The sequence below is a fragment of the Mustela putorius genome, unplaced genomic scaffold (genome assembly GCF_011764305.1).
Source record: "Mustela putorius furo isolate JIRA1106 unplaced genomic scaffold, ASM1176430v1.1 tig00003962_pilon_pilon_pilon, whole genome shotgun sequence".
Taxonomy (NCBI): domain Eukaryota; kingdom Metazoa; phylum Chordata; class Mammalia; order Carnivora; family Mustelidae; genus Mustela; species Mustela putorius.
The window spans coordinates 5,042,141-5,057,321 of record NW_025422106.1 but is presented as its reverse complement, the minus strand read 5'-3'; the positions used below and the strand labels follow the sequence as shown (position 1 = coordinate 5,057,321).

Sequence of the window (15,181 nt, the reverse complement as noted above, 5' to 3'; positions counted from 1 at the left end):
AATATGTGACACATACCAGAAAACCCTTTGCAGGATGTCCTTTTTGGCAAGCAGATCTTATAGAGTATATGAAGTAATTCAGAATTAAGTTAAAAACGTTATCCAAAGATAACTTTGTTCCTTTTGCTCCTCTTCCTTCTTGTTAAATGATCTGTGATTACTTCTCTCCAATTTTTTTTTACCTTACTACAAGTTTAATTTATATTTAAAGATTCTATCTGCTATTTAAAAAAAAAAAAACAAAAATAAAAACAACTTTGCTACTATGTACAAAAAGAAAAGAGAATTTAGAAAATTAATGAATGAAATTTTGCTTACACTAAACATTTTCTTAAGTTAGGACTTCACTTTCAAATAACAGCATGTGGGCAAAACTGAGCTTGAATTCTTGCTGTGGAAACTCAAATGAATTTTAGTTCACAGCCAATACAGACTCTTAGTCAAGGCAGAGCATATGAAAGCTGTGGTAGAAATATAAACTAAAGCTGAGTCCTCAATTTGCTAGTTTTCTTTCCTGAAAGTACAGGTGTTCAGCCTTAGTTGGTGGTATAAGTGGGATCCTAGATAACTTTATCCAGTGCAAAGTAGGTAAAATCCTTCACCGTAGGGTGGATAGTAGTGTCACGTTTGTGAAATAGATTAAATAAATATATAGCAACAGCAACAGAAAAGAACGGCAAAGCAGATCTTTCTCTTTCTCTCTACAGTTCTTTGTGCTTTTGAGAAACTCAAACTCAGCCTAAGTTCTCAATTACAATTTAACTCCTTCATCTCAGATACCTGGAAATTTGTTGTCTCTTCTGAGTAGCCTTTATCTCTTTTCCTGTCTTTAGTATTCTGGGGTCCGTTTATATTTTGATACCACAAACCATGTAAAGCTGTGTTATATAAGTAGTTAAGGTATTTTTTTAAAAAAGCATTTCAAAATCCGAGAAGCACATTTTATTCATGTCCATGTCTATTAAAGTTCTTTGTAAGAAAAATCTCTACTATAATAATGAAACTGGTTTTGTTTTCAACTTGGCTTTTTTAAGATTAAAGCGTTCTATCATGTAGATTAAAGCAGCTAGCCTTATTGTATTATTAGCCTTATTGCATTATTGTATGCACTCCCATTTCTCACTCAGGAGCAAAGCATCTGTCACCCAGTGTCTTCCTTCTCCACTCATCTTTCTTTACTGCCTTTTTCTCACTGAGTAGGAAAGCGACTGATAACGATAATTTCTTAGTTTATTTTAGTACAAATGAGTTTGCTTTGTTGCCTTAACCAGTATCTTCACTTGAATCCCTTTGGTTTTAGTCAGATCTCACGCTGCACTTGATTTTATCCCTCAGAGCTGGTTCTTCCCCCAGGTAGTTTTCTAGGTCTCCAAGGAGAGTTACTGGCTTTGGCTTTAGGAAGTCTGTTGTCAGGAGCTGCTGGGAGCGCAAGTCCCTGCCTTGTTTCGTCCATCTCCTAGTGTTCTAAGACTCAAACTGCCTGCCCTAAAACTGGTTGATCAGTAAGGCCAACTTCTTCTAAGTTCCACTTCTGCCTTGTCCCCAACTTGAGCACAGGTTGGGGGTCATTTCCTGCTCATAGGGGATTATTTTCCAAACATAATTTTAAGAAACATGCAGTGTGTAAGATGGAAGCAGAACTATTCTGATTGAACCAAAAATTGGGGCTGGGAACAGTGTCCGAGCCCTGAGTTGAGTGCCTTGCTACTTTAAGGTAACCCAACCTCTTCTGGAGTAAGGATCATAGGGAAACAAACACTTTATATTTCCTGGCACTTAAGTGTGATTGTCATTAGTTTTAAAATCCTAGGATTTCAGCAGTGGATCTCTTTTTTTCCACAGTCTATCGTTAAACTTCTGGGAATAAAGTTTCTACGAAGTATATCGTAGGACTGTGTCCTCTTTAATAGTTGCTGTAATTATTCACAGTGCCTCACTGAGTTACTCAGTTACAGCAATGTTGACATTTTTATAATTAGCAAAGGAAATTGAGCCTCAACTGTTATTAAATATACCTGCTTTCAATCTGTGTATCATGATTGCCATGTACCTAGTATATCTTTCATCCTGTGTAGGTTGTAGTTTGGTAGTTTTGAGACTTTTTCTTTTTTCTGGTTTTTTATTTTTGGGGGTTTGTTGGTATAAGCTTCAGAATTATTACTCTTTTCCCTAATAGACATAGTCAGGTTAAGAGGAAGCTGCACTCACTGTCCTGGCAAGGATGGGGTGGGGTGGCCAAAACCTTGGCCCCTGACCCTTGGCTTCCCCTTTTCTGGCGGTCTCCGGAGTTGGAAACCACGGAATTAGGTAATAACACTTTTAATTAATCATAAATCATGCGGTCACAAAACTGTAATATATCTTAAAAATCATCTAGTTCATCTAATCTGTCTCTTATTGTAAATGAAACTCTTGCTACTTTTTTCAGTAGCTGGATTATATTTCAGTTTTGGGCTTTGACCTTCTTCTCATAATTTAAATTTTTTTGTTTTGGGGTTTTTTTATTTCATAGTTTTTAATTAAGCCTCTATAGGGAAAACGTTCCTGTGCTTCTTTTACTCATACACTGCTACCACACAGTATTTCTGACACCAGATGTGTAGGTTTTCCATACATCAGGTAATTCTCCAACACCAGCTGGGTGTCTGACAAGTCAACTCGGTTCTGACACTGTCTACCTGGAGTTAATCATATCCCTCAGGTTAATCATATCCCTCAGTCCCACAAGACTAGCCCTGCTTCAGTTAACAATCTGAAGTCCCAGCTGTTACCTGTGCTTATGACCAACTGGCTGCAAATAAGGGTTCCCATGACCTGTTCCTTGAGTTCGGTAACTTGTTGGAATGGAATGGCTTACAGGGAAATGAATCCTTGTATTTGCCAGTTGATTATAAAGGGGATAACAGGTGAACAGCCAGATGAAAAGATACATGAGGCAAGGTTATGAGAAGGCACATGGAACTTCCCGCTCTCTCTTATGCCACTTCCTACCAGCCCCATGTAATCAGCAACCCAGAAGCTCTCTGGGCCCCATCTACAGATTCCCTCACTATCCAAATGTCCGCTGTAGACTACTCCACTTTTACAAAAGGCCTGCATTAGTACTTGCTGTCACCAACCAAAAGAAACCAGGAAAGGATTTTTGCTTTCAGGAAACAAAAAGCATTTCCTCACCTTATGCTGTTTTGGCTTACAAGAGGTTTAACAGTTATAGTTAAGATTGATTTTATCTACTTCCGGATGGCGGGGGAAGCCTGTATTTTAGGATTCTGATGAAGGCTTTCATTGTATAGGCAGGATCAGTCATGAGCTCAGTCTCCACACCCTTACCCTTTCCCAGGGGATGGGGACTGGGGCTGAGAGTTCTGAGCTTCTACTCATAGGCTCATCTTCATGGTGACCAGTCCCATCCTGAGGCTATCTAGGAGCCCACCCAGAGTCTCCCCATTAGAACAAAAGGTGCTTCTATCACTTAAGAGATTACAAACCACTGAGGAGCTCTATATCAGGACCCGGGTCAGAAACCAGTGTAAGAACAAAAGATGCTCTTAGTGCTCTTATCGCTCTGTGCCAGGTACAGGAGCAGAGACTGATTATACACACACAGATACACATATATATGTATCTACATATATTTCTATTTTTTTCAATATATATTTCCTGTTTTTTCACAGCCTCTAAAAGCAGTATCCATATCTATCCTAACTGTGGAAAAATCCACTATATTACTGCAGTACCAATGCCAGTTAGGTGTACGGTATACATTCATGAAATTCACAGGTGATTTTCCTCTAGTAATTTATGTTTGAACCCAAGAGAGCCTCCAGTTGATCAGTGTGTATGCAGAACATTGAATTTTAAAGCAATCTTAATTTTTTTTAAAGACTGTAGTCCTTTTTTTTAAGTTGGTTTTTTTTTTTGTTTGTTTGTTTTTTTTGGACAAAGGGATAGAGAGTACATGTAGGCAGAGGGAGAGGGAGAAGCAGGCTTCCCCCTGAGCAGGGAGTCTGATGTGAGGCTTGCTCCGAGGACCCCAGGATCATGACCTGAGCATGCTACTTAATTGACTGAGCCACCCAATGACCTGAGCTGAAGACAGCTACTTTTTTTTTTTTTTAAGAATTTATTTATTTGACAGAGAAAGATCACAAGTAGGCAGAGAGGCAGGCAGAGAGAGAGAGGAGGAAGCAGGCTCGAGCCTGATGTGGGACTCGATCCCAGGACCCTGAGATCATGACTCAAGCTGAAGGCAGAGGTTTAGTCCACTGAGCCACCCAGGCACCCCCATAAGAGTGTAGTCTTTTAAATTGAAGCAGTCCTTTTCCCATGACTCACCTTTTAAAGTTAAGTAAAACATTTCTCTCTAGACGTTACAGCACAAGCCAAATGTGCTATTATCAAGTGGATGTGAAACATATAAACCAAACCTTTAGTCATGTACTTACAGATTTGAAATTTCTTTCATTTGATACTGGACTGTATACTCTGGTGTCTTTGCTAAGACCAGAAATCATCTTTCTTTTTTCTCCCTTGATAATAGTTGTAGTTTTGTTAGTTTTTTTTAAAAAGGCCCTTTGTACACATGTATACTATAACTTTAAAGCTGACTTTAGGGGCACGTGAGTGGCTCAGTGGGTTAAGCCTCTGCCTTTGGCTCAGGTCATGATCCTTAGGGTCCTGGGATTGAGCCCAACATCGGGCTGTCTGCTTGGTGGAGAACCTGCATCCCCCCATCTCTCTGTCTGCCTCTCTGCTTACTTGTGATCTCTCTGTCAAATAGATAAACAAAATCTTTAAAAAATAAAAAAATTTGAAAATTTAAAAAAATAAAGCTGACTTTACTGCCTCCACAAATATATCTGGTATCACTTACATGATACATTCTAATCCTCTCTTAAACACCTGAACTATAAGTCAGGTGTTTTGAGAAGGTAAGGTTATTTGCACTTCTTTGCAACACATAACACAAGTGTGTTTTGGATTTTAAGGTCAAAAACACAAGTACTTTTGTTTGTGTACATACAGTAACAGTAGTTTCTCTTTATAGTAAAACTTACGATCCATTTCTCAAGTATGTGTTTATTAGTAAAGTAATGCATTTCAAGTAAAATTATTTTTTTGGCTTTTTTCCCTTAGCCTAGATTACACATACACAGGACTCCACTAAAAGTTGAAGTACTCATGTCCTTTCTCACTGAACTCAGAACCTCCAAGATGTCATCCTAGATTGCAGAATTTCTTTCTAATGGAAATAAAGCTTCAGTTAGTTCCTGGCACTCGTTAGTGCTCCAGCTGAATTAGCTGTCACGGGTCTCACCGTGCAGTAGAATTTGTACAGGAAAACAGTGGACTCTAGAATAAGAGAAATCCCTTGTCATGTTTTTATGTTTTAAAGAAAACCTAAATAGTCTAGGTTATTTTAATTTTAGTCTGTTTTCTAAAGTGGTTCTTGATTTGATCTCCTGATTGTTCAACAGTATTGACTTAATACATTGTTTTTGGTTTTTTTAATGGTGGGCTGTTTTACGCCTTTCAAATTAGTAGTCACTGCTTCCTATCCCTTTTTACACACACATAGCCTTCTCCCATTCTTAATCTTGCTTCCACCCCACGCATCCCGTTTTCCTTTTATGCTCTCCTCACACTCCCCCTCATCCTGCTGCCACCACCTCAAAAAGTAGATTTTGGTCTCAAATCAAAAGGTGAGTGGACTTTCCGGAGAAGGAACTTTTTTTTTTTCCTATTTCAACCAACCAATTCCACTGAGTAGCATTTAGGAGTTCTCCTTTCTGTCTAGTTAATTTCCTGTAATGTTTTCTTCCCTTTTTGGCCAAAAAGTATTTCATCTTTCTCTACTGGATGAACCTTAATACTCATATGCCTGTTAGTCTTTCATTGGTGGCTTTTTGTACAGTTGTCATACCATCGCTGGGTTAGATTCTTTCTTGGTTACCTCTGTGCAGCTTCAGGCCTAACTTCTGCCCACTTGTTGAAGATTGTGGGTGGTTATCAGAATAGGTTGGCAGTTCTGTGGAGGGAAATTTGTATTTCTGCCATGAGGCATCATGTGTACAGTGTATCAGCCCTCTGAGAGTCTAGCCATCTGGGCTGTTGGACTATCTGGGAATGTTGTTGAAGTGCAGGAAATAAGACTTCCACCCAGTTATTTTTTTATAGACGACAGTCAGGTGGAGGTGGTCATTCATTTGTGCTGGGGAGCCCTCAGTGTTTGGATCTGGCCATGTCCTGCAGGACCTGATGACAGCTTACCTTGCAGGGAAGGAGAGTCGCTCCCAGATAGCCCTCACGAGTGGCCCTGGAGCAGGAAGTGGTGAAGCAGATCTTCCTGATTTGGGAGGAGCCTGAGGTGGACCTCTCGTCCTGAGTCTGGAAGGTAAATTTGTTGTTACCTGTAAATTATGGTTCTGCTAGTTCATGCTATGCCAATCCAGACTTTCAGAGGTATCCCTCCTGCCAGCAAGAGAAGACAGATGACTTGGATGAAGATGGCTGTCAAGCCCTGGGTCATTTCGTCTTCCACAATTAAGAGTATTCATTTTAAACAAAAGGGCAGATATATCTGTGAAATTACCTTATTATTTCAACACATTGAGCACGTGCTATTTAGAAACTATGGTGCTCTTTTTGGTTGTTTTTGTTTCTTCATTTTTTGTTTCTTAGAGTGAACCATATGGATTGGTTTAAGAGGGCCTAGCAGAACCACAACCTTACAGGCAAGAACAAATGTCACTTTCTGCTACTTTCTCCTATACCAATCCAGACTGTAGGGACAAAAACATAATATCCCCCAATAAAGTGAATATTATCCTTATTTTTTAATAAGCCTATTGACCCTTTATTTTCTTTAATAAAATGTGACTAAAAACTATTTTCTGCAAATAATTGTTAAGGCCCAAAAAAAAAAAAAAAAGTTGGTGAAATTGTCCTATCTAGCTCTGAGAGGAGTGCTCTATGCCAAATTCACTTAGCAGTATGCCAACCTAACCCCCAATTTATCAGCATAACCAGGCTTCTTTCTTCTCGACAAAAAATAAACCCATTCCACAAGATTTGGCAGCCAAACAAAGAGGGGTGGATACCCTGCCTTATTGTAGCATAAATTCAGCTGCATCTGTCTGCTCTAATTGGTTCATCGTCACAGAAATGAAAACATGGTCTTTATGTTAATACATCTTAGCTTAACCTACGTTATCTATCATCTTTCCAGCCTCTCCTTTTCTGATCCTATCTGCTGGCAATAGGGATGGCCCTACAGTCTAGAGTGATATAGGGGGAGATAGCAGAACCTGAAGAGTCCAGTCTTTCAATTCAAAAAAAGCAGAAAGGGGTAGTCATAACAGATGTATTGTTTTTTTTGCAGAGTTCAGGGAGATAGTTACGTGGACCCTTCCAGAATCACAAATATTTGAGATAGGTCGCTGTCTCTAAGTACTTTGTTGCTTGTGCTACTTAAAGTAATAGCCATAATTTGATTCTGTCTTTGGTGCCCAGATGTACTCTAGTTCAGGATTATTTGACCTTTTCTTCCTCTCCTTCAGAAATGTCATGAACTGTTGAGAGGATAGGGGTTGAGTACTATTTTAGGCTAACCCTTCTGTTGGGTTGGCATCCACCGAAGTATGAGAAGCCTTGCATAGAAGACATTTACCCAATGTTCAAATTGGCTAGATCGTGTAACTCCTAGATGTCTTTGTTTGGTCATCTTTGAGCTCTGAAGCTGTTTTGTCTTTTCCTGATTTGTTCATATGATCAGGTCTTTGATATCCTTTTCTCTATGTTCAAGGTTCTAAATTATTTTTAACGAGGAGCTGATTGTCAGAGCCACAGAGACTGTTTAGTATTACCAGCATTCCTAAATTCACTTACTTGATTTAATTAACCGTTGCCTAAACTTCAAATAATTATAAATGGCCTCAAGTTTTAAGGATCAAAATGTAATGGAAATTGTAATTTGGGCATGTTAGACTTGGGAAAATCTCTTCATGATACTCATTTAATCAGTTTTCTGAGTCCGCATCCTAACAAGTAGTGTGAAGGCTAGTGATTATCAGTTCTAACAGTGAATGTTTCCTCTTTGTTTATAAGTAATAAATTATGTAACAGTTTGCCCCATGATATGCATCTCCAGAAACTCTTCAACTCCACTTTTTTAATAACTTTAGCTGGTGCTTTTGCCACATGTCCACTTTAACAGACTGTATTTCTGTTTTATGAATTTATCTTAATTTGAAAATACGGATAACTAAGTTTTGTTTCTCCTGTTACTGGAAACCCCATTGCTGATTGGAAGTATTTTTCTTTCTGCTCTTTGGACAGACCCTTTAAAATTAGAGGTTAAGGTAAAGTGCATTCATTAAGCATATATTTTAAAAGTAATAAGTTTATCTGCTTTGTCCTGTGAAATCTATTGAGTTTGTGGTAGCTTGAACAAAAAATGCTGCTCGGGTCTTGTGTTAGGACAGTATTTAATTTCAAAGCTGGCATGGATCTATTCTAATATATTTGAAATTCTGTTCATCTTAAGCTTGCCCCTCACACCGGCTTTTTCCAAATAGAATTCTGTGAAAAAGGAAATAACAACTCTATTTTTAGAGAAAAATGAATGAATTAAATGGCATTTTTAATTTAATATTTCTGTTACTGATGGGAATGCTTATTTTACAAAATGTGTTTTGGGCTTTATGTTAATAAGATGATAACTTAATAATTTTTATATGACAGGCACCTATGGGGACCTGCTGGGGTGATATCTCAGAAAATGTGAGAGTAGAAGTTCCCAATACAGACTGCAGCCTACCTACCAAAGTCTTCTGGATTGCTGGAATTGTAAAATTAGCAGGTGAAAGCACACGTAATAATTTACCAGAAAATGCCAGTTATGTTTTTATTAACTTGTAAGAAAGCATATTTGTAAATTTCACAAATATTGCCAAGTAAATAAGAAATGCAGTAATAGGGTAGAGGGTAGCAAATTATTATTATTTTTTTTTAATAAAAAACTGAACAGGGACGCCTGGGTGGCTCAGTTTGTTAAGCGGCTGCCTTCGGCTCAGGTCATGATCCCAGCGTCCTGGGATCGAGTCCCACATCAGGCTCCTTGCTTGGCGGGGAGTCTGCTTCTCCCTCTGCCTCTGCCTGCCACTCTGTCTGCCTGTGCTTGCTCTCGCTTCTCTCTCTATGACAAATAAATAAATAAAATCTTAAAAAAAAAAAAAAAAACTGAACAGTAAATAATTTTAGTTTTGGCAGTACAAGCTCTGTCATGGTTCCTCAGCTTGACATCATATCATGAAAGCAGCCATGGCAAGACATAAATGAATAGGCGTGGCTGTGTGCTAGTGACAACTTTATTTACAAGCACTGAAGTTTCAGTTTTATATGTAACTGTCATGTGTCATGAAATGTTATTCTGTTTGATTTTTTTTTTTCAGCCATTTAAAAATGTAAGACCATTCTGAAATGCAGACTGTAAGAAACATCAGGCAGTAGGCCAGACTGTGGGCCACTATATAGTGTGCCACACCCTGGTGTAGGGAAATACTTGGAAAAGTAACAAAAATTTGAGGTGCTAAGAAGAGTGATGAGGTCCGTAATACCAAAAGTAAACTAGTGTTGATAATTTCCTCTATGTTGGGTTCTTTTTCTTCACTCCTACTGCTTTCCATGTCCCCTAGGCCTTTGCTGCCTTATTGCTTATCACATAAATGCATTAGGTATGTCCTGTGTTCGACACTGTGGGCAGGTGATATGCAGAAGTATAACACCTCGTTTATTCCATGAGCTGCCATCTGCCAAATGCTCCCTGCATTTATGACAAGGCGCTCAGTGAATGGTGTAGGACACTGTAGTCCTTCATCAGGACGTAGGGATGGGGCCTACAACCACTCAGCTAAGTTGTCCTTCAGTTAGTCAGAAGTCTGATGCATCCTACTCTTTCTAGTCCTCTTTCCAGCCATCCTCCCCCAAACAGCCTGCTCGCTACGTACTGTAGACAAACTTGATTTACTAAAGATGATCTTGTATTTTTTTGCTCAGGCGTCTTTTTTTTTTTTTTCCTGCTCAAGCATCTTTAATCACTTCTTTTTCCTTAAAGGATCGAGGTGGTTGGCATTTATAGTTATTGATGAGTTTCTCCATTGGTTGCTTCCCAGCAGAAATGCTATCTCTGTTCTGATAAGGCGAGTTCTCCCTCCTCCCTCACAGAGCCTATTAGCACTTCTGTGCCTTTGCACAGACATTTTACCCAATTCGGTTCCCAGCTTTTCCTTGAAACGTTCCCCCAGCTATACAAGTACTCTCTAAATGCTTGTAGTGTTCTCTGCACTGTAATTCAAAACAACATAGTCTGTCTGTCCTAGGTGTTTAAGGCAGTTATATTTAAATAGATCTAAGGGTCAGTGTGTTTAATATCCAAGAACTATTTACACCTCCCATCTCCAGTTTTACATTTCTGTTTTCTCTAATTATATCATGTATCATTTTTAAGCCACTTTAATGACATTTTAGAATTGAGCCTGATGTTAATCATGAACTAGAACTCAAGAACAGTTGTCAAACTCATAATTTAGTCCAGGAATTACTGAATTTTAAAACTTAAGGTTTTAATGCTGTAAATTTTCATCATAGCTTTTAACACATGAAAATGCTGACTGAACTTAGCTCCCTGCCCAAAATATAAATTTGTTGGGCCTTTTTTATTCCCCTGAAGGCCTTAAATAAAATTGAAATCTGTTACCAACAGAAGGTTTATTATAAACAGGATATATCATACACTTTTTGTTCTTTCTAAGAAGTAAGGCTTCCCGTTTGCTTAGTATGTACGGTCTTTAAGTCCTTTCATATACATTTATTTGTGTTTTCACATTTTATTTCCAAATAAATAGGACAGAAAAAATTAGGCGCTTGAGGTAGCCACAACCAAATTGCCAAATTACCCAAAATATTTATTCATCTAAGCAAAGCAGTTTCTTTTTTTTTTTTTTTTAAATTAAAGGTGTGTGTGTGAGAGAGAGAGAGAGAGACAGAAAGATAAAGTAGGCAGGGAGACAGGGAGAAGGAGACTTCTCTGCTAAGCAGGGAGCCCAATGCAGGACTCAATCCCAGGACCTGGCATTGCAACTCGAGCCAAAGGCAGCCGCCCAACAGACTGAGCCACCCAGGCACCCCAACCAAGCAGTTTCTTTGAGATGTTACTTTACCTGGATTTCTGTGACTTACCATAACCTTCTTTCTTTTATTTTCAAAACTACACATTCTAGTAGGACTTTACCACCCCCATTTCCACTAAGAATTTCTTTTCTAGAATTTAAGAAACTCTGGGTAAAATTAAAGTACATTAAAAGGGAGGAAGCCGAGCTCTAAAAACAGTTAAACTAATGACATTACACAAACAGCTCTCAAAGTTTGATCAGTACACCAGTAGCAGCGGCTTCTCCTGGGGACTGGTTAGCAGGGCCTGTTCTCACTCGGCCCCCAGCTCTATGGAGTGTCAGAGTTTGGGGATGGGGAGCCATCTGTCTGCTCACACACCCTGCACGGGGTTCTGCTGCGGGTACAGCTAACATCTGACACCCACTGCCAGCAGCTAGGTCGTGTTCTGTTTCATTGCATTTTCTTATTATGTGGTGATTGGTTTGTTGGTTTCAGGTTACAATGCCCTTTTAAGATATGAAGGATTTGAAAATGACCCTGGGCTGGACTTCTGGTGCAATGTCTGTGGCTCTGACATCCATCCAGTTGGCTGGTGTGCAGCCAGTGGAAAGCCTCTTGTCCCTCCTAGAAGTAAGTGGCCTCTTGACCCCTACTGTAATTGAATATTTGTACTTCAATGCAGTGTCACACATAGTAATATTCAAGGGATATCAAAATTACGATAATACTTTTTGGTTTCACATCTTATATGCTCGCAAGATATACTTGTGGTTTTTCTGTTTGTTTTTTGGGTTTTTTTGTTACTCTTCTACAGAACCTTAATACTCTGAATACAGGGGAAATTGTTGTGGTTTGAAAAAATAGTTTATGAAGGAATTCTGCTCTTTGCTAAAGTGTAACTGGTTATTTCTTTTGTTTTAGCTATTCAGCATAAGTATACAAACTGGAAAGCTTTTCTAGTGAAACGACTTACTGGTGCCAAAACACTTCCTCCTGATTTCTCACAGAAGGTAAAGACAGGATCTTAGAAAGGACTGAAGTGTCAATTGAGAGCTCTAAAAAAGGAATAGCCTGAAGTTTTTTTAAGGAATTATTTTAATTTAGTGAGCCAGATGATCTAGCTAAATGTCGAGTGCACTCAGTATTTTTAATGGTACAATATTGAGATTATCTGTAGGCCTTTGTCATGAATTCTGAACAGTCTTTGTTTGCTTTTGTTTAAGGTTTCAGAGAGTATGCAGTATCCTTTCAAACCTTGCATGAGAGTAGAAGTGGTTGACAAGAGGCATTTGTGTCGCACGCGAGTGGCAGTGGTGGAAAGTGTAATTGGAGGAAGATTAAGACTAGTGTATGAAGAGAGTGAAGATAGAACAGATGACTTCTGGTGCCATATGCACAGCCCGTTAATCCATCATATCGGTTGGTCTCGAAGCATAGGCCATCGATTCAAAAGATCTGGTAAGCACCTGTCACAGGACCACCTGTTGAAAACATCATTGAGGCTAAATTGTACTACCTGGTTATTTTTTCTCTACAGAATAGCAGAGATCAGAAATAGCATTCTAGTTGTCTGGGCTGCTCATTCTGCCTTAATTAGGGAAGGTTCACACCAGAATAGGAGTGTCCTGACTCCTTTATATTCCTTCCACTTGTTCTCAGTTCAAATATAATGCACTTCTGGTCACAACTACACTTGTTGTCTTAACACTTTTCCTAGCCAGCCCATTTGAAAGATCTAAAGGTAGCCTTTCCCTTTGCATTCAGTTCTAATCAAAAGAACAAGATTAAATGTGGTTAGACTTAATACTAAACACATTAAAGCATACCTCCAAAGTTGTGATTCCCTAACTAGGGAATTACCAGCATTCTGACTGGCTGAATGTATTTAAATAGCACATGTACTCTGAAAAGAGAAAGACTATTAGAAGATATTTTTCACCATAAATGTAGAAGGCATGTATTTCTGCCATGTTTTAGAGTATACATACCTTGTGAGTTTGAAACCTTCAAAGAAACGTGGTTTTTGGTCTTCTCACAAATGCTGACAGATTAGTATGTAACTTTTCCTTGTAGATATTACAAAGAAACAGGATGGACATTTTGATACACCACCACATTTATTTGCTAAGGTAAGAAGTTTTTATAAGAACCCTCATTTGTAAATTAGGTTTGAAAGAGGGTTGTGGGTTTTTTCCTAACATTATGGAAATCACAATTACATTTGTTCACGTAAAAGGAATTAAGACCTTGTGATCCATAGGTGTCACAACTATTGATTATAGTTTTTCTTAAATTCTGTCTATTTGCCTGAGTTCTCTCTATTCTCGAACGGAAGTTTGAGTTATAATATTAGGTAGGTAGGAGAAGGCATTTGGTATTTTCATCTGATAAGTGTTTTCAAATTGGTAATATTTTCATTGTTAGAATGATAATATTTGTAACGGTGGCTGTGCTTTCATGTAATTCTTTAGGTAAAAGAAGTAGACCAGAGTGGGGAATGGTTCAAGGAAGGAATGAAATTGGAAGCTATAGACCCATTAAATCTTTCCACAATATGTGTCGCAACTATTAGAAAGGTAAGACTATAGGTTTACAAATTCAGAAATGCAACTGTAAGAATTGGGTTTAAGGTAATAGGAGAAGGAGGCCCTTAACATATTCATTCGATTCCGGTGCCTGGGTGGCTCAGTTGGTTAAAGCCTCCGCCCCAGGGTCCTGGGATAGAGCACTGCATCGGGCTCTCTGCCCAGCAGGGAGCCTGCTTTCCTCCCTCTCTCTCTGCCTCCCTCTCTGCCTACTTGTGATCTCTGTCTGCCAAATAAATAAACAAAATCTTTAAAAAAAAAAATACTCATTCTGACATAAAAGTATGTATCTTGATCTTCACCAGGGGGAAGTAAAATAGTAAAATAAATTTCAGTTTTCCTATCAGTGTTTTTTATAGCTTGTCAAGATTTTCATCTTGAGTCTGCTGCCTTTATTTATGGAGCTGTATATCCTGAGTTAGAGAATATTTGAGTTACTTCCTGGTCAAAGCTAATCTAATACAGAATTGTAACAAGGCCAAGTTTATCTTCAGCTTCCTGGTTTTTTTCCTTTTGTGCCCTTTTTCTTCTTTTGATAATACTTTATTTCTTCCTTTGTTCCTCTCTCCTGAAGCTTTGTTTATGAAAGGTTCTAGAAGAGTTGTTCTTGGGGTGCCTGGGTGGTTGTGTCATTAGGTGTCTGCCTTCAGCTTGGGTCATGATCCTAGGGTCCTGGGATCTAGCCCCACGTCGGGCTTCCTCCTGGGTGGGAAGCCTGCTTCTCCCTCTCCCACTTCCCCTGCTTGTGTTCCTGCCCTCACTGTCTCTCTCTCTGCCAAATAAGTAAATAAAATATTTTTAAAAAAGAAGACGACTGGTTCTCAATTCAAGTAAGCATAAGAATATGAATACCCTGGGAAACTTAAAAAAAATAAAAGTGACTAGACCTTTTAAGTGCCTACCCATCCCTGTTCTGATTTCATCAGTCTGCTGGAAGGCCCTAGTATTGACTTTTCTTTTTTTTTTTTTTTTGAGTCCTCAGGTAATTGTCCATTACAGCCATGGTTAAGAAGCACCAATCAGAATCTGCTTATATAAGAGTATAGCTAGAATTGTTATTTGCATTTCAACCCAATTTAAAGCCTTGAGCCAAAAGAACTTGAGCCAAAAACAGTAATGATTGCTGCCATGTCGCAGGCTCAAGATCACACAGCTAGAGGAGACCTGTTCCAAGCTTTTGTTCTTCTCTTTACCTGACTAGTGATCAGAATCATCCAGTATTATTTAGCACCTGGGTGGCTCAGTTGGTTAAGTATCCAACTCATGGTTTCAGACCATGATCTCAAGGTCATGAGATTCAGAGATCATGATCTCTGGGTCACATCAGGCTCCATGCTCAGCATGGAACCTGCTTGAGGTTCTTGGCCTCTGCCCCACGCCCACACGCATGCACTCTCACTCTCAAAATCTTTTTTAAAAAAAGA

The 15,181-nt window shown here is 38.9% G+C and overlaps 1 protein-coding gene across 19 annotated transcripts in view; it reads left to right on the top strand.

The window, feature by feature from the left end:
* The window catches only part of MBTD1 (mbt domain containing 1), a 70,179-nt gene that overhangs the window by 37,090 nt on the left and 17,908 nt on the right, over positions 1-15,181 (top strand). For 18 of the 19 annotated variants that reach the window (XR_006603764.1, XR_006603765.1, XM_004764858.3 and 15 more), the window contains 6 exons: positions 8,743-8,860; positions 11,668-11,802; positions 12,094-12,182; positions 12,396-12,630; positions 13,246-13,301; positions 13,644-13,748. Coding sequence is in view for 17 of the 19 variants with exons in the window: in XM_004764858.3 (XP_004764915.2) it covers positions 8,743-8,860; positions 11,668-11,802; positions 12,094-12,182; positions 12,396-12,630; positions 13,246-13,301; positions 13,644-13,748 (738 nt within the window). In the remaining 2 variants the exon portion in view is untranslated. Of the gene's footprint in view, positions 1-6,277; positions 6,395-8,742; positions 8,861-11,667; positions 11,803-12,093; positions 12,183-12,395; positions 12,631-13,245; positions 13,302-13,643; positions 13,749-15,181 lie in introns of those variants that run through there. The other variant, XM_004764868.3, reaches the window with a different exon arrangement.